Source organism: Falco biarmicus, chromosome 7 (genome assembly GCF_023638135.1).
Source record: "Falco biarmicus isolate bFalBia1 chromosome 7, bFalBia1.pri, whole genome shotgun sequence".
NCBI lineage: Eukaryota > Metazoa > Chordata > Aves > Falconiformes > Falconidae > Falco > Falco biarmicus.
This window is the reverse complement of record NC_079294.1, coordinates 1,790,070-1,807,815: the sequence shown is the minus strand read 5'-3', so window position 1 is coordinate 1,807,815 and position 17,746 is coordinate 1,790,070. Positions and strand designations below refer to the sequence as shown.

The 17,746-nt window shown below is 42.2% G+C and overlaps 1 protein-coding gene across 4 annotated transcripts in view; it reads right to left on the bottom strand.

Moving 5' to 3' along the window:
* Positions 1-320: 320 nt before the first annotated feature.
* INO80 (INO80 complex ATPase subunit) overlaps positions 321-17,746 on the bottom strand; it is a 67,171-nt gene continuing 49,745 nt past the window's right edge. For all 4 annotated transcript variants that reach the window (XM_056346800.1, XM_056346802.1, XM_056346803.1 and 1 more), the window contains exons 28-36: positions 13,643-13,737; positions 10,653-10,725; positions 8,835-8,993; positions 6,842-6,944; positions 6,200-6,288; positions 5,182-5,337; positions 3,936-4,095; positions 2,917-3,135; positions 321-2,312 (exon numbers count right to left, since the gene is read on the bottom strand). In XM_056346800.1, the coding sequence (XP_056202775.1) occupies positions 2,095-2,312; positions 2,917-3,135; positions 3,936-4,095; positions 5,182-5,337; positions 6,200-6,288; positions 6,842-6,944; positions 8,835-8,993; positions 10,653-10,725; positions 13,643-13,737 (1,272 nt within the window). In that variant the 3' untranslated portion in view covers positions 321-2,094. The remainder of the gene's footprint in view (positions 2,313-2,916; positions 3,136-3,935; positions 4,096-5,181; positions 5,338-6,199; positions 6,289-6,841; positions 6,945-8,834; positions 8,994-10,652; positions 10,726-13,642; positions 13,738-17,746) is intronic.

Below are 17,746 nucleotides of genomic sequence, written 5' to 3'. Positions count from 1 at the left end.
ACAATCACCTGTATCGAATTCAGCTGCCATAGTTCAGGTTGCAATTACACATATTGTACTTGCTTTTGTTTTCCTGTGATCTGCTGCATACCTGCTCCAAAATGAGTTACGAGGTCATCAGTAAGTACACACCTGTGACAAGGTACAGCTGTAACTGGCAAAGGTTACCAACGTGACACTCTGAAGACTGCAAACGCTCTAGAGCATTGCACTGAGCAGCACGTGTCTGTAGGTGCGTTTCCAGATGCGCATCCTCCACGCTCTCTTCCCTAATCCTCTCATTCATACAGCTACAGGCAGAAAAAACACAAAGGCACTGATTTACATAAAATTATCTCACTCCATTTTATTTAAGATTTTCTTCTCCAGTTAGTAAAAGAAAGATGTGTCTCTCTTTATACATATGTACAGTTCAGTTATAAAAATAGACAGCACATTCAAAGAGAAAAAAAAGCTTGGCATTTGTCTGATTTCCTCTAAATATCATATATACATGTGAATAGGAGGGGAATGGGGAAGTCTTCATGAGTTAATTAAACAACACCTCCCCCTCAATTATCCCCTGCAAATCTGTTTAAAAATCAATCTAACTAAGCTCAGTTCTGCTATTTTCAGGTGTGCAAATTAGAGGCAGAGCCAACAGGAAGCACTCGCTCCACACTGTAGGACGCCAGGCAAAGGATTTGGGGTTGGAAAAAAAAATTATAATAATAAAAAAAGTCATCTTCTGCTGTCAGAGCCCAGACCTGCAACCCGACTTGCTTCTCTCTCAAGGGATGAAAGTGCCCCGGCAGAACAGCCTTTTATAATTCAGTGTGTCAGGCAGAAGAGCTGCCCCACATCTAAATCTCAGTGCAATGCAGACAACGCTTACAGCAAAGCAAGGGGCTACGGCGGGGTTTGTGCATTGAGGACAGGGAAGGAGCAACCAGGGAATGAGGACACAGACGGGCACCGGCAGCGCTGCCTCCATCAGCCCCATGGGACGTGGCCACTGGTACCCACACACGGCAGTGAACTCAACCAAGCCAGTACGTGTGATGATCACAAAGATGAAGGGAAAGCACGCTGGAAGAACAGTCAGTGGATGGCTGGGATACGAGACAATTTTCTCCCCAGGGTTTGGCTGGAAGGGGGAATGGCACAGTTTCTCTCTCAGGACAGTTTTCTGTTGCTCCCCTCGCAGCACTGCAAGCTGCAGAGCCACGCTCTGCTATGGCACAGCGAGAGGAGCAGCCGCACACTCTTCCTCGGCACTTCCCCCTTCCCCCTTCTGCAGTTTGAACAAATGGAGCCTTATTTTGTTCCTAAGCTTTTAGGAGTTCTGCACACCTCAAAAGTGAGAGAACTGTGAAATGCAAAGTGAACCACTGGCTTGTGGTTCCTTCCACTGCGCGCAGCAGAGGCAGCGCAGCTGCTCTCCCCAGGCCTGCCGGCGCGCTCCGTGTTCTGCGGCTCCGAACCTCTTCCTTGACAAACACTGCTGAGAGTCCCTTCCCTGGAAACCGCCCGAGACACCCTCCTTTGCACTTCAAACCCAGAGGCCTACGCTAGAAGAATCCAAGAACATGGGGTTTTTTGATCACACATCACCTTCGGGTTAGCCCCCAGTTAGCCCCGCACGTACATTGACCAGCTGCCAGTACGGAAATGTCTTGTGACTCTCCAGGACACTCCTGGGGTTTGGATACTGATTTCATAGGATAAAACAAATGCTGGGCTCCACCTCAGGCTACGAGAGAGAAAGTATACTGGTGTGACTTCAAGCACATCCAGCTCAAGGGTACTGCATGGAGTAGCTGGACGCTTTTGCAGGAATCTTTGCCAGATGCGTCAACAAAACACCAGCTGATACTTACTCTCCCAGTTACCCCAGAGCCCCTTCCCTCCCTCTCGCAGCATCTGCAATGATAGTTTTTTGGAATACACATAATCAAAGTGCTCACATAAACCACCCACTCCCATTGTGCTTTGATTTTCTTTTCACACACATGCTGGACAGCAACAAGGCATTCCTCTGCATGCCTTCAGCTGCCAGGGTGGTCTACTCTGAAAGCCAACACAGTTCCAACAAGCTTTGGGGGTTCAAAATTACTACCGACCACCGGAGGCGTGGGCACCTTTGCTTTGCTTCCGAATTGGAGCTTCTGATATGAGACTGCTGGTCAGGTTTAAGCTTTTGGGGGTCCCACAAACACTGTTTCCTTTGCTCAAAGGGGAGCTCAAGGGAGAAGAGGCGCTTGAAGGTCCAAAATCTGCAAGTCCAGAAGGCCGAATAATTGCTGTCTGTAGAGGGCTACTTGCAGACATGCCTAGCAATGGGAAAGAGAATCAAATTCCACATGAGCATATTATTCCACTTGTGGCTCTTCCACACAATGTACTAACAATCGGTCTTAAGACCACCCTGTATTCATGACTTATGAGAGTTTAACGAAAAGGGACATCCTTCAGATACAAAACATCTCGCAGTTATACCCTGGGCCACCTTCAGCTGGCGTGAAGCTGAAGCTCCATCACCACCAGTTTAGCAGGCTTTGGAACCTGATGCTGTAACTTCAACACAACAGCAATGCAGGACAGCCACAGCCACACCCCTGGGACAAACAACGCTACCCAATTTGCCTGGACACCAAAATAAAAAACAAGAGGAAAAATATTTGGTATGAGACAATTCAAAGGGCAGATGAAACTTCTGCAGGACCAGTCTCTCAAGGTCATCTGTGGTGAAACGGGCTGTCCTCTCACGCCACTACCGCATCACACTGTGTATTGCCTGGATCTCAGAACATCATGGACAAGCAATACCAACACCACCTTCAATCTACTGTTTGACAGGCTGGAACAGCCATCACCCCGCTCATGTGGCTGGTTCTGCTCTGGGCAGCCTGCTGCCTCCCCTCCCCCACAACATACCTTTCGAGACATTGTACCCGTAGGCTGCGTATGCCGCCGCGGAGGCTGCCGCTGCTCCTGCTTTGGCACCTGCCATTGCCGCGGCGCTGCCCGCTATCGATTTCCTGCTTCGGCCTTTCCCAGTGCCGCCTTTGGATCCGCTGCCCGAACCTTTAGGACGGCCCCGGCTTCGACCTGACTGGCCTCTCCCAGTGAGAGGTGTATCTTGCATTGAAACACCTGAACAAGAAAAGAACATTAAACCAGTAACTGCTGCAGTGTTTCAGGTGACCCCCAAATGAACACGGCGTCAGAACTACCTACCACTTACATTAATACTGTTCCTATTAACCAATACTTTTCATTTACATTAACAGGGACATTAGTAGCAAGCAGCGATCCCATGAAAAGGAATTATGTATACGCAACTTCACTCTTTATTAACTATGTCTTATTAATTCCAACTACTTACTAATATTATGAATCCAATCCACAAACAGGTGGAGGATTTTGGGTTGTACTTCAGGATGAAGGACTTTCTTACTTGAAAATAGATATGAAGCTTCTTACATTTGCTATCTCTAAAGAAACTCGTCAAGAACTACGGCTCTACTTATTTCAGTATAGAAAACTATGGCAGTTAAACATTTGCCATTATTTAACATTACAGCTGCTCCAATCACCCACTGGAAACAGAGGACCCACCAGCACGTTCAAGGAAAACCTGAGAGATTTAATAGTTCTGTGGTGGTCTGTAAATTGGCCATGTGAGCATAATGGAAGGAAAGCCCCCTATAACAACCAACAAAGGACAAAACTTCTACGAGTAACTAACACAGAAGAGAGGAAAAAGTGAATGACAGCCTATAACTAGACCTCCCATCAAATCTGCAGTAATTTCTGAATGAAAAGGCATTTCCCCCCCCCGAATCTTGCCAACCATGCGTACACATTTCCTGCATTTTAACTTGAGTATCACCTAGCCATACAAAGTTGAGGTTTAATAAATGTTAATAGCAAGCCAAGGCAAGAGTACTGACCATTGACGGTATCCGAAACTGAGCCAGTAATGGAAGCGGGAGAGTTTGTCGCCCTTGACTGAGGTGCCGAAGAAGCCAGGTCGTCCACAATCACAAGCATATCGCTACTGCTCTCGTCGGGAGGGATAGAGCCCATGTGTAACTCGCTGCTGATGGATATCTAAACACAACACAACAAAGCCATTAGCGTCTCACGGTAGGAAAGGGAAGGGTACAAAAATAATAAAATCTTTAAAAAGACAATCACAAACAATTAACTGGTACTTGTTCTGTTCTCTCTCATTTTCACCATGAGAGACAGCATGACACAATCTGCCGAATCACACCACACTCTATTTACATGCTGAGCAGCGGTAAAGGCCTCCAGGAGCTACTTAATTGCAATTCATGAAAATACACGTTAAATTAAGCAACAGGAGACTAAGAGCTCAGCAGAGATTTAAGAAAACTGCTGTCCAGCTATGCATCTTCAACTGCAAGAGAGAAAACCATAGGATTGTTAACCTACTGCTACTACTACTAAAAGTCTTGGTCGATAAGGGAACAATACAATGTAGGCATCTTAACCGACATGCTACAGAACAAAACATACTTGCTGCCAAAACCAGTTTGCAATTGTTTACAAAAAAAGATGAAGTAAGATGTGCACCACTGAAAATTAACTATTTAGATTCCCGAGGGAAAAAACCCACACTAATTCAGAATCAGAAGCAAGGAAGGAAGCAGAAAAGGAGGTGCAGATGAGACTAGTGAGGAGTGCTTGCAAAGAAACCAAATGCCAAAGAATAATGTTTGCTTCAGGAGCAGAAAGAGACTGTTCTTGCTATGGAAGGTATTGGTGTGGGAGAAGGCACACTGTTATAAATGCGGGTGTGACACAGGCAGGAAAAAGGCAGAAGAAAGTAGGAAGAAACTAAGTGGGACTGCAGGCTGGAATGGAAATATTTCAGGGGCTGAAAGGGAGGAGAGTCAGGGCATGAACTTGCTGTGTGGCAAGGGAGGCAGAGAGCAAATGAAGAAGGGAATGATGGAATGTCCAATAACATGAGGAGCTGTAAGGCAGCTTATTAGCAGCTGTTAGGTTTTTGACAAATTATTTTCAGTTCCACGGTTCACCTTTAAGACATCTCACTTTGCCACATACTCAAAGTTCTACACTAGCTAAAATAACAAAAAGCAAGACTTCCTACAGAATGTAAAGCTGCAACTGGAACAGCGTATAGTTTAAAGCAGCAGTGAGTCTCACCTCACTGAAAGGGCTGGGCATGGCAGAGTCCACACTGATGAAGGAGTCATCCCCATCAGCAGACAGGTTCGAGTTATCAGCTGAGGGAACAAACGGGATCACAAGGTTCATGCCCTCTTTCTTTCTCTTCCCATCCAATTCATCTTCCTTCTTCTTCTGAAATAAATAAAACAACACCAGGAATGAAAAAGATGCTACAACAGAAGAAAGGGAATAAGCAACCCAAAATCTCAACATCTAATGCAGTCTTATAACTCAAGGAATGCCATGTCCGGAATTTCCCAAAACAGCTTTCTGAAGGACACAGTCACAGATCACTTAATGGCTTTCTTTAGATTTAGAGCAGGGTTTGGTTGGTTGGTTTTTTTCCCCTTCCTTAAAAAGCCAGAATGATGGAGAATTACTCTTACAAAATTAAACTTTGATTTCCATTCCTTTTGGAGTGAGCTTAAAATTCTTTACTATTACACACAATTCCAACTAATTAATGCAAAGCCTCCTTGTCTCAAAAATTCAGAGTTTTCATAAACTAGTTTTAATGATCTTTTTTAAACAAACTGATCTTCCCTTGCTCCACAGAAGCCACACAGCTCTATGGGTTTTATCTGTGTTTGGTGCTTCATTTACATTCCCCTTCTGTCCTTGCGGAACAAAATCTTGATGAAGTCACCATTTTATATGCCACAGAACGATCAGTTGATCATCTTGTTTTTTCAAGCATGTGTCCTCAAATTATTGTCTGTAGACTACTGGTGATCAACAGCATTGTTTGGGTATGCGGTACTTCCTTATTTTTCAAGTTGCTAATGATTAAAATGCAGATAACTATTTATTATGTATTTTGTAATATCCCTCTTCTGTGTAAGGAAGTGCCACAGACTGATGTTCCATGGTGAAGGGAAGAAGGCTTTACTCAGCACGCTGCCTTTGCATAAAATGTTTCCCCACCACCTAACAGCGAGCTTGACACTCTTCTGGCTCCGTCACAGACACAGGCAACCTCTTCGCATCCAAGTACCTTTTCAGCGTATTTTTCCCTTTTACGTTTACGTTCCTTCACACGATTTGTTTCTTCTTGCTGTCGCTTCTCTTCTTGACGCTGACGCACTGTCAGACAAGAAAGACACAGTTGTCACCACTGGAAAGATACTTCCTATTCTTTTGTGAAACTTACAAGAAATTCTAGTTCTAACAGAACTGTGAAGAAAAGTCAGCTGTATTAGAACTAACACACACTGAAAACACCACATCCAAATTAACTAAAAAGTCTCTCAGTGAAAGTCTTCTTCCACACAACATAAAAGCGTATTCCTCTAATACAGCTTCAAAAGTATGATGAAATACAGCATTTTTACTAATATTTTTCTGGCCATGACCGACGTAATTCTTGTGAAAGCTCTGTCATTCAGGAACAACATAATGATCCTGAACAAGTGCCAATAAAAACTTTTCCACAACATCAGGTCTCTTGCACAACTTAATCTTTCAGCTCAGCAGTGATATGAAACCAGCTTGTACTAACAAGAGTTGGCAATACAAAAAGAGTCAGGAAACAGAAGCTGTTATCAGCAATACATGTGTTTGTAGAGATAAAAACACAGATCTCATAAGCTAATGAAGTGGAAGAGAGCAAAAACGCTGCAACACGAATTTCACGTACATTTCTTTTCTAGTTCTTCATCATCCAGCAGAAGGCTGACCACCTCTTTTGGCTTCAAGGTGTCAGGTTTGAAATTGCCACCTGAAATCACCATTCGTTGGATCTAGAAGGAAAAAAAAATGACAGGAAAAAAAGGAAAGATTACTCAAAGCAACCATGAACTGTTCTCACTACCCTTCGTTGAAAGCCAGCCATAAAAAGATGCCAGCGCATCTGTGCAAGTCAGAACTGACTCAACTTCTCTATCATAGCAAACTTAGTAGCAAAATTTCAGGGAACATTTATTAAGAATATAATTAGGAGTACAAAATATGAGAAACTGAGCTAGAAAATTGCTGTTCCTTGTGCAAAGGTGCACTTCTTCTAAAACACTGTAATAAACAAAAATGATAATTTGTATTAATACAATGCTTAACAAAAATACAGCAATACTTCTGTCAGGTATAAATTACCAGTCCAATTTTTCAAGTAATCTGCACAGAGGATCATGCAGATGACATTCTTAAAGGTACAGCATTTTTGGTCTCCCTGACTGAAAACTAAATCTGCATGTAGAGTCAGTGTCTCAGTTTAAGCATTCACTCAACCTCTACTACTGCAACTGTATTAAAAAAAAACACCAAGGAAGAGTCAAAACTTAGCAAGAGAGCAAGCTTTAGCATAAGCCAATTTCGATGATTTGAATCACCAGCAAAAAGACTATACTTTATTTTCAGGTTGATATCAGGTGACTCTAATGCAGTATCCTAGAGAAAATGGGTAAGTTTCAACAAGGGAAATGTAAATGCATTCGGCTGGAGATGCTTCAGTTGCTGCAGCACCACAATCAGCATCTAATTAAGACAAAAGCTAACAGAAACCCTGAGTACATAAAACATCACATAGAAGAAATTATACATCATATATAATACAGGTATATTGTATGTAGTATACTTACTGCTACCAAAGAAAGTGAATCTGCTTTACTTTTTCTTGCCAATAAATTGTCATGAGGTTTAAAGTTTCTAATACACTTACTGCTTGATGCTGCAGGACACTGAGCTCTTGTGGCAACCCTCACCTCAAAAAATTTTCTCTTGATTACCTCCCAAGCTTCTTTAAAATAAAAACTCAGCTGTAGGGTAACAGTATATAACACGTGAGGAATCAGTAGCCCCGACACGGTAAAGACAGAAGCTCTAGTCTTAAGGAAAGCCTGAGTAGTTTCCTGGCATCAAAAGAAAGAGTTTTCATGAAATCATGTAAATGATTAGCTTCTTCCTTGTCCTGGTTTTGGCTGGGATAAAGTTAATTTTCTTCTTAGTAGCTGCTACGGTGCTGTGTTTTGGATTTGGTATGAGAACGATGTTGACAGCACACAGATGGTTTAGTTGTTGCTGAGTTGCTCTTACCCCAAGTCAAGGGCTCTTCTGTTCTGCCAGCGCAGGGGCACAAGGAGCTGGGAGGGAGCAGAGCAGCACAGCCGACCCCAGCTGGCCAAAGGGATATTCCACAGCACAGAATGTCACACCCAGTATATAAACTGGGGCAGCTGGCCGGGGGCAGCCGATCGCTGCTGGGGGACTGGCTGGGCATCGGTCAGATGGGGTGAGCAACTGCACTGAGCATCACTTGTTTTTCTTGGGTTTTGTTTCTTTTTCCTTATCATCATCATTTACTTTATTTCAGTTATTAAACTGTTCTTATCTCAGCTCATGAGCTTTACCTTTTCCCAATCCTCCTCCCCATCCCACCAGGGTTGGGAGAAGCGAGCAAGCCATGTGGTACTTAGTTGCCAGCTGGGGTTAAACCACAACATTTCTAGCTCATATAATGCAGCTTGCAATGCCGCTGTGCAAGGGACACAGATTTGTTTACTTGAACAAAGACATCCCCTTTCGGCTTCTCTTCTGTCTCCCTGCAGATACTTTTTCTGCTCCTTTACTCATTTTGATACGTGTTTTCTGACACTGTTTCTATAACATCTTGTTCCAGATGATTTCTTTATTCCTACCTCACTCTTTTCCTTAGCCCTCTGTAAGATGCGCTCCTCAATGGTGCCTTTGCATATCAACCGGTACACGGTGACTTGCTTCGTCTGCCCCAGCCTGTGTGCGCGGTCCATTGCTTGCTGGTCCACTGTTGGGTTCCAATCACTGTCATAGAAGATTACCTGTGAAAGAACACCAGAACAGAAAGAATTAAATAAAACCATACATTTAGAGCACACGGTGATTAAACACACAGAAGTCTCACATACTGATAAAAAAAATACAGTTCTGCAACACAGCCCGCAGAATTACCACCCCACTGCAGGCTGTAACCTAAGCTGTAACCTAACCCAGCTCAGCCCAGTCCTATGCAGCCTTTCCCACTGCATTTCAGAGGAATTCAAACTGATTGTCACTGTGAATGTTTCAGCTTCCACAGAACGTCTTTAATATCTTCTTCAACAAACCTGCTTTGGAGGCACAAAATTCCTGTTTGTTACCACATTACATCACCATCATGTAATTAATTACAGGCTAACCACACTATGAACCCATTTTTTAGTGGGTTAAGAAGAAAAAGCCCATCAAGTTAAGAGTTTCACTTGAAGTTATATTCCAACTAGTTTTCTTTCAAACTTGGATGAAGTCTAGCCTACTCTAACACTTCTAGTGCTCTTACTGTAGAAAACTGACACGCCACATTACATTCACACTGCCCTATCGTACCAACAGGACTTCATGCACGGTAGTCATACAAACCAAAAACATTTAAGAAAGTGTTAGAGAGCAAAGTATTCAAAAAGTTACAAAAGCACAGAATGAAAAAAGCTGGTGCAAGGGGCCCGCTGCAGCATGCCTGTGCTTCCATCTGTTTATTTCCTCTGTCAAAGCAACCTCAGTTTAGGCAACTTTTCAAGCCTGAAAATGCTACAAATACTTCCTTTCTTCTGTTTTCTTGTAAAACACATCGAGATATTTTAAGAAAGAATGATGTAATATTTTTGATTTAAAGATGTCTTTGGGTTGTATGGCTAAGGACTACAGTCTGTCCCAGGCTCAAATGTGCCTGCACACAAGGTACTGGTTCAGAAGCACAAAACCAGCTGTTATTGAAAAGATGAATGGTTCATGCAGGTTAGCATCCCTTCCCTAGTATCAGTGGCAGCTGCTCCAGAGTGCAAATCCTTGCAGTTCACCGAAATCAGTACGTCTTTGCACCTTGGGGAAGCAGGGGGGAAGGTTACTGTTCCTGAGCAGCTGATATTCAGCTACAAATGACTTTGTACTTCTGGAGACATTGCTTCATTCTTTTGTGTACAGGAAAAAAGGTAATGGCTACCTGTTCTACTGATCCCTTTGCAGCTGAACCTTAAGAGCAAAAATACGTGGAACCCCACGCACTGTAGGGAAGCGTCAATTGCATCTGTAGACCCCTTCAGCCATCCAGCTCCTTGCTAGACTCAGGTACTGAAGTATGTGGGGAGAAGGAAGGTATTTCCAACTGCAACCAAAAACTCTGTACCAAGTGTCCAATATTCTACTTTATCATCAAGTTAATACTATACTTTGCTCATACTGTGCAACAATGTTACGCAATGTTGTGATGTGAATGGCAGTACTAAAAAGTATTGATCCATGTGGCTAAGAGCACGCCAGCTTTCACACAGAAAGACCAATTTTCCTGCATAAACTGTGAGTCTGGGAGGCAGGAGATGAACAGCTTGGGAAAAATGGTGGTTGGAGGCATATGAAGCAGGAAAACCAAAGAAATATTTATACTGAAAACTAAGCATCAGTAAGCCAATTTTTTATTCTGTATTAATTTACCAAACTTCACCTACCGTATCTGCAGCTGTAAGATTAATGCCCAAGCCTCCAGCTCTTGTGCTTAACAGGAACACAAAAATATCATTCCTGTAGAGGAAAGAGATTAAAAATCCCCTTATTTTGTGCATGATGAACAAGAAATGACCACAGCAGTAATTTTTTTGACCCATATAAAACAATCAGGACTATTTCTATTACTTGAACACTTCAGAACATTTTGTGCTGTTCATTCATGGTCAAGAAAAAAACCCACATGAATGAGAGAACTTAATCCACAGATCAAGACTGTTGGAACACGCAAACATGCAATTTGCAATAGCAGCTTATTAATCTCTATCAAAACAAACCAGGGCTTGTTTATCTCACCCACACTGGAAGTTAAGATTTCATATGGACAAAGAACAATTTACAGTTTCACAGAACTGACTGAAGTTGAAAAAAGTCTTGCCTTAACAAAATCGATAAGGAAAGAAAAATAAACATTGAAACTGTGTAGATCCAAGTTTTATTCTAAATTTGGTGCTTTGAACAGAACAAACAAGGAGACAGGTCTATGTGTAGGATGACCAAGTACCGACGGAAACTCAAGCGGTAACAGCAAAATCAGGATTTCTGCTAAGGCTGTGAACTTCCCCTAGGGAAGTGCCTCTGGGGTTCTGCAGTACCTAGAAGTGTTCAGCACCACGCGGGTCTGTGAGCAGGCTGACACGAAGCAAGCAGACAGGACTAGTAAGGACTCCAAAGAGGCTGTCACACTGTACTTTGACAGCGATAGGACAAGGCCCTCTGCTTAAGAGGGGACACACTGCAATGCCACATCCTTTCGGTACCACACCTTCCGTACACTAGTGCACACAATATTAGTAAAGCACCAGAAACTCTTCCGGAATGAGCAGGATGGGACATTTCCTTCTTGACTGACTACGTGTAGGAAGTCCGTCCTCAAGTGTCCACTCATCAGATCTAAAGGGTCTCTCTTGCCCTTCTTGGAGGAAGCATGGGTATATTACAGGCTGTTATGCATATGCTAGTACAACTCAACAAATATAAAAACCTAAAGGTTTTCGAATCTGTAACGTTGAAGGTCAAGTAGAACGGACTATTTTCTCAGGACTCAAACTTCCAGACATACAGAAGTACCTGGCAAGGCTCTATCTCAAAAACAAGGCTCTCAAAGAACCCTTTCTGGTCCAAGGTAAGATTTACCCTGGTCCCCCTGAAGAAATTTCCAGTAGACAACAGAAATAATTATGAAAACTATGAATTAACACACACAAAAAGCACGCTAACAACTCTAAAATTAGAAATAGGTGGTTTATCACAGTCCGGAATCTCAGAGCACAAAAATCTACCCCGAGCTATGGACAGCTGGGAGGAACTGAAGCCCAGCCATCAATCTCTAGGCTTTATCTTGCAGGTACAAAAAACCAAAGCAGTCAGCAACTGCCTGTTCTCAGTGTAGGTAATCCTCGGCCAGGAAATCTTCTCACTCTTCTAAATAGTAGAGCGTGCACACAGACAGTCACCTGAACATCCAGCTGTGAAATCCTTCTGGAAATGCCATGTGGGAAGGAAAGAAAGTGGACAGTGCCACAGACTACAGGAACAAATTATCATTCCATAGCTAAATGTTTTCAGCACCCTGCTAGGATATCCTGGAGGATAGTTTAGTCTCAGTTAGGCTTTTTTTTCCTGGAAAATTTTCTCATAAGTAAACCATGTGTAAGAGGAACTCTACTAACATCTTAATAGGAATTCTTGTTTAGACTGGCTGACCTATATTTCAAAGGGATTTCCTGCTGAAAGGATTTATTTTCCTTCAGTTGTCCTGTTCATTAATAAAACCAAACTTTCATTAATAAAAACAAATTTCTTCACTGCTTTTGGTTAAAGGACCTTAGAGGAAGAAGAGTCAGGATTCCAGGAGGACACAATAACCTGCAAGGAACCTGCTTCTGACACCTGGAATCAGGCAGAAAGGTAATGTACTGCATGGTCCTCTCATTTCAGGTATTTGGCAGACTTTCTTTTCAAGTTTTATTGCTCTGAGGAGTTCACCAGAAGAGTCATCATGCAGCACAAGTCTTTAAGCCTCATGAACCAGTGGCCTGAAAGGCTGTACATGGCTTCCCCTCCTATCTTCAGCTACTACACCTTGGGATTGCTAATCTAATCTAGAATGTTGCTTTCACCCTGCAATAAACAACAATCTATGAACTGAACTCCTCCGAAAAGTGATCTTCTCACAAGCTCACATCATAAGGATAACCTTACTGCAAACTACCATACCCAAGTGACATTGTATCAAGCCACGTCCCATGATTAAAAGGAAACTTAACAACCATAGACTTAGATAACAATCATAAATGATACACCCTAGTGGAGACAAAGTTATACTATATGATATTAACTTATAATAAGATTATCACATACTCTTCTTTCCTGATGTGCTCATAAAAATGGCAAGAATCCATTTTGGTTTACTAAACAAAAAGGGTTAACATATCTTACTATCTAATAAAATCCCCATTTAATCACCTGTATATTAGTTTAAGATTTTCTAATAAAACACACTTAAATGGTTTGTTTTGCAGAAAACTAGGTCACTTTCAAAACCTGAGCATATACACGATGTTCAATCTCATCTTCAGTGTCAGCTGTCAGAGCACATCATAACCAACAAACATTTGCTGCCTTTCTAGTGAGCTTCTTTTTAAGCAATAGCATATTTTGAATGGCACGAAGCCGCAACAGGCAGGTACTCCACTAAAATTGCTTCCAATACTGTTTCACAGATGACAAATTCCTAAATACAGCTGGGTTCGGTATCAACACCAGTGACTCCTAGTCAGTAAACTACATAGAAACTGCTTCAGATAAATGATGTCCGTTTGATATCAGGAAAGATAATGTAGCTGCAAACTTCATTTACTTCCATTACAACTTACGCCAACTCACTATGTACACACAGTTTAGCAAAGAAGCACCTTGTGAAATACATTACCTGTTCTGAAAATCTGCTACCATGTCCCTTCGTTCAGAAATCTTCGAAGAACCATCCAGTCTCATGTAGGTATGTTTCCTATAAACCATATATTCCTGCAAAGAACAAACAGCACAAAAATATAGTTGCTTTTGAAACTGTTCAACCTTGATTCTTCTGGGGAAAAAAATAATAAGAGAATTGCTACTGACAGCCATCCACCCCCAAAAAAACCCCAAACCCCTAAATGTCATCAAGTGTGCTATAAGCAATCTTATGTATAAGCAATACTTATAATAAAAGAAATTCAGAAATTAAAGCTACTCAATCATACGTCAGTTTTTGCATTTCATCTAAGAGATAAACGATGATGTCAGTTCATAATCGGGGATGCATCTGCTGCATTGCAGACAATGTTATGGTACATGCCTTTTTCTAAGAATAAGTAGGAAAATAAACCCACTAAAATAGGAAGTTTGTTTTCACATTCTTTTTTACTGAATCCTGAGCTTTCACTGTATAAGCAAACCTTTCCTAACAAACCCACTGTCTCTGCTCTCTGTCAATTTAAAACCATTTGAGTAGTGGTTTTAAAAACCTGGTACCGTACACTAAGCCTGTGAATCCCTCTGTTCAAGAACACTTTGAACATTACATTGGTGAGTCAGCCCCACAGCTCATGCCAAGCAGCAGAACTGAAACCACTGCCTGGGACACAAATCAAACGGCACAGACCAGGAATGCTGTAGGCAAAGGCTTTTTTTTTTTTTTTTTTTTCTTCAATGAGAGACATTTTCCATGCTCTCAAGTACTCAGCATTTTCTGATACCTGTGCAACTATCAATAAAATCTGAATTACATAGAAAGCTCTCCAGGCTATACAGATATCCACTGAGTTTCTCCAGAAAAATATCCTCTGATATTTTAGCAACGTGATCCCTGGCTGACAAGATGCAGTTCTACTGGTTACATTCGTTAGATTTAACCCTACTGATGCACATGTCTTCTTGAGATGCTGCAACTGCAAATGAAGATGGAAAGGAACAGACGGCACTTGAGCAGCAAGAACTACTGGATTTGTCTTGCTCCAAGGTGCAGCATTCAGCGGACACCGAGCCGATTACTGTGAGAAGATGCGGCAGCGCCTGACTCTACTGAACCTTCTGACAGCACCACGCTCCGTTCTTCTTTTCACCTATCCTTCAGGGCTCCTGCTCCTCTCCTGCATGAAAGGTGAAAGAGCTGCCATACCATAAGGAACCTGGGGAAAAGACTGCCACAGTGCAAAGAAGCTTCGATGTATGGCAGGTGAAAGGCAAAAATAGGTAAATAAAATTAACTATGGGGAAACAGCCAAAGTCACACTTGGTCTACCTCTACAAAACAGAGCTCGTGGCCAGTACGGAAACTGGAGGGTAAGAGAAGTTTAAAGCACAGAACAGCTACTTGACCACACAGACACTCAAGCCCTAATTTACTACTTACTTATTTCATTTCTATGACAGGTTTCTGTCATCAACCAATACCAGAGCCACACAGCTGTCAGTTAGGCACTATGTGACCTTTTCTCCAGATTTGCTCAATCCTTTTTCTATTACCACAAGGGCCTTTTCCTTCCATTTCTTTGTTACCGTCTGTATCTGCCTTTATGAGGATTCAACCTTCCAACACCTTGATTTAAGCACAAACTACAGAGGAATAAGCTATTCTACGCCTGTAACACTGGCACGATGCATGGGTTGCTCCCCGCCCCCGGCAAACCAGCTTAGTGCATTAGCCTTTAGCTGATCATTTAACAGGTTCTGCTCTGCCTCCATCCGCCTTCCCTTGACCAAGGATACGTCACAGTAGTTTGACAGTGCTCATATGAAACACCATTTTTTGTGCACTGGTTTTATCCAGTATTTTTCCAAATAGCAACAGTACACTTTCAATTCAGAAAAAAAAAGAAAAAAGCAAACCAAAACATACTGCAACATATACTACACTTTCCTGTGAGTGATCAAAGCACTAAACTCCTGACATGGCACACTTTTAGTTAAAAAGCAAAACAAACGTAAAAAAACCCCAAACTCCCACCACCAAAAACCGAGATATCTGGTCTCTACTGTAATTGTGGAAGGCACTTCCAGGTTGCTCATTTTTCTAGGTCCCACGAGGATTGATGGGGGTGGGGTGGGGACAAAGCCTCACGGGGAGCCTTTTCTCTCATACAGAGATCCTTATACTAGACCTCCTTGAAAAATCTACCTGCCAATCTTGACCAAGGGGTCACCGAGCCACCAGAAGTATCAATCTAGGAAAAATAACAAAAGTGGCCCTAGTAACAGCATCCCAACAGGAGCCGAACACCACACCGTGAGAATAAATCAAACAAACATGGTTTTATAACTTTGTAAACAATGTGTTTTGTGCTCTCTGCCCTGCATAGATCAGGTTAGTACATCACAGCAGTTATACCAACACAGTCAAAACAGCGTTAAAAGAAATAGGACATCCCATGTTCTTTCACATTCGAGTAGGCACACCAGATGTATTTTGGTATCTCAGGTCAGGAAAAAAGTATCTACTGCCACACAACTTTTGCAAGGATTTTCTTACAGATTGAGTCCTTACTTGAGTTTTAGCTTGCTTAACTCCAGCTTCTGTTACATGGGTGGGGAGAAAGAAAAACAGAGGACTCAGTAGATGGCTTATCTGGGTAATAAAAACCAAGTAAAGCTGAGCATTTAGGAGTTGGAACAGCAAAATGGTTTGCTCCCAAGCCTTAACAAAAAACAAACAAAAAAAGAAGCACTAAACACTCAGCTTTATCAGCTTCATGGTATAATGCAGGGTGTCAACAAACCTGCACCATGCCCAACGTTTGCCAAAAAAGGAGGCACACGAAGCAATCCTGGGCAAGGAGCCAAAATCCAGAACTGCAACCACGCAAGTTCCGTATTTTCCTCACAGCAGCAAAAACAAAATTCAGCTTGTGATTTGTTATTGAACTATTAACTGCTGACCTTAAAACGCAGTCCTGCTCATACAGGACTCATGATTTAGGCAGCTATTGATTCAGGCTTCTCAATTTTTCTCTTCACTTCGTTGTGGAGAAGGCAGGACCCCATGTCAAACGCTGCGGAGGGAGCCCACGTACACCCAGGGCTAACGGCCGAGGGGATCACAGGACCCTGATGTTTCAGCAGTACTGAAGGCTTACTGCCAAATGCAGGTATTTTCCCCACTTACTATGTATTCACAGTCAGAAAACTTTTTCAGGATTGCCTCTAATGTACATCAAGTCTTATTCTTCCTACTCAGAATTAGTCATGAAAATAATTACTACTAATCCTCCACAGACAAGGTCAGAAGCATTGTGACACAAGATACCACTCAGATCCAGCCGAAAACTCAAACTCTGCTGTCGTCAAGAGAAGCCCAGAGAAACAAACGTATTTCTTCCTAAGCCTTGTAAGCATTACCAATAGGAAACCAAAACAAAAGTTCTCCTACTAATGTCTCTTCAGACTAGCTCTTTGGTGGCACAGGTGCTAATCAAACACCGATTTTATTTTTTTTTCTTCTGCGGCATATTGACTGTATTCAAATAACAAGTAATGACTTAATTCCTAATTTCTTTTTTCTTTCCTATTGTATATGCCAGAGAACCTCTTACTATTGATGTCTACCAAACTTCTGCACAGAAATAAGATGATAGAGGGAAACAGCAAAAATCTGAAGTTACAAGCAATGTAAACAAATGTAAAATTAATTACTGTTCTCCCTCTTCCTTCCAATAAAAGGATACATGGGCATCACATGAAAACTGAAGGAAGCAGTTCAAAACCAGCAAAAGAGGATAATTAAGCCATGCAAACCCTTGCCATAGGGTAGACAAATGACAAAAACTTACAAAGACCCAAGATGTAATTGAACAATTTCATGGAAGAATAAAATCCATTTAGAATCACTGCATACACAGAGGCGCATCCGGCTCAGAAAGCCCTTAAGCTGCAAACTGGTGGGCACCGAAAGACTAATTGTGAAGTATCACTGTTCTTGCACATTTTCCCCATACCATCTGCTGTTGTACAGGGGTGGAAGCGTAACGCTAGGCTGGACCTTAACCCTAACTTTGTA